General features: G+C 69.3%; 1 protein-coding gene across 1 annotated transcript; it reads left to right on the top strand.

The window, feature by feature from the left end:
• Positions 1 to 288: 288 nt before the first annotated feature.
• NEUROG1 (neurogenin 1) lies at positions 289 to 1,023 on the top strand. The gene has a single exon (XM_024752187.1). It carries the CDS (start codon positions 289 to 291, stop codon positions 1,021 to 1,023), a length of 735 nt encoding a protein of 244 aa, XP_024607955.1.
• The last annotated feature ends 176 nt before the right edge of the window (positions 1,024 to 1,199 follow it).

The following is a 1,199-nucleotide window of genomic DNA, read 5'->3' as shown; positions in this document are numbered from 1 at the left end:
TCCTGAGGCCGGTCGTGTGCCACACTCGGTACTCACACGAGCTGATCTGATCGCCGGCGAGATCACTCGGGAGACCGGCGGGAGCGTGGCCACTGCAGGCGAGGCGAGGAGTTGAGGCCAAGTTCCCGGTGCGCCCCTGCGCCCTTCCAGCCCTTGGCGCCCGCAGCCGGCACAGAGTAGACCCGGGCCATCCGGAACGTAAGTGCGCCCCGACGGCCCTGCCCTCAGCCCGGGCTCCTGCCCTCTAAGCGCCCTCTTAGCTGTCCATCGGTCCTGCACAACGCCACGATGCCAGCCCCTCTGGAGACCTGCCTCTCGGACCTCGACTGCGCCAGCAGCAGCAGCACCAGCGACCTGTCCGGCTTCCTCACCGACGAGGAGGACTGTGCCAGGCTCCAACAGTCCACGTCCGCCTCGGGGCCGCCCATGACGGCCCGCAAGGGCTCACCCGGGATTCCCGGGGCGTCGGACACTCCTCGTGCGCAGGACGACGAGCAGGAGCGGCGTCGGCGCAGGGGCCGCGCGCGGGTGCGCTCCGAGGCGCTGCTGCACTCTCTGCGCAGGAGCCGACGCGTCAAGGCCAACGACCGCGAGCGCAACCGCATGCACAACTTGAACGCGGCGCTGGACGCGCTGCGCAGCGTGCTGCCCTCCTTCCCCGACGACACCAAGCTCACCAAGATCGAGACGCTGCGCTTCGCCTACAACTACATCTGGGCTTTGGCCGAGACTCTGCGCCTGGCCGACCAGGGGCTGCCCGGGGGTGGTGCCCGAGAGCGCCTCCTGCCGCCGCAGTGTGCCCCCTGCCTCCCCGGGCCCCCGAGCCCCGCCAGCGACGCGGAGTCCTGGGGCTCCGGGGCCGCCGCCTCCCCCTGCGCCGCTGCCGCCTCGCCACTCTCTGACCCCAGTAGCCCCGCCGCCTCCGAAGACTTCACCTATGGCCCTGGCGACCCCCTTTTTTCCTTCCCGGGCCTGCCCAAAGACTTGCTCCACACGACGCCCTGTTTCATCCCTTACCACTAGGGCCCCTTTTGAATACCGTTACCGTCCCCCTCCCCCAGGCGACGGACAGTAGGTGGGGGCCCAGTTGTGGCCTTGGGACCCCAGGTCCAGGCAGAGGAAGAAACGGGAGCTTTAAAGGGGTAGGGGATACCTGAGCCGCTTGTTAGGTCGCTGCACCCTCGCAGTGGCTGCCCCTT

This window comes from Neophocaena asiaeorientalis, unplaced genomic scaffold (genome assembly GCF_003031525.2).
Source record: "Neophocaena asiaeorientalis asiaeorientalis breed wild unplaced genomic scaffold, Neophocaena_asiaeorientalis_V1.1 scaffold204, whole genome shotgun sequence".
Taxonomy (NCBI): domain Eukaryota; kingdom Metazoa; phylum Chordata; class Mammalia; order Artiodactyla; family Phocoenidae; genus Neophocaena; species Neophocaena asiaeorientalis.
Note: the sequence above shows the minus strand (reverse complement) of the source record. Positions and strands in the feature narration are given on the sequence as shown.

Bases quoted from the DNA above. Each gene is read 5' to 3' on its own strand.
- NEUROG1 (XM_024752187.1), top strand. From the start codon at position 289: ATGCCAGCCCCTCTGGAGACCTGCCTCTCGGACCTCGACTGCGCCAGC.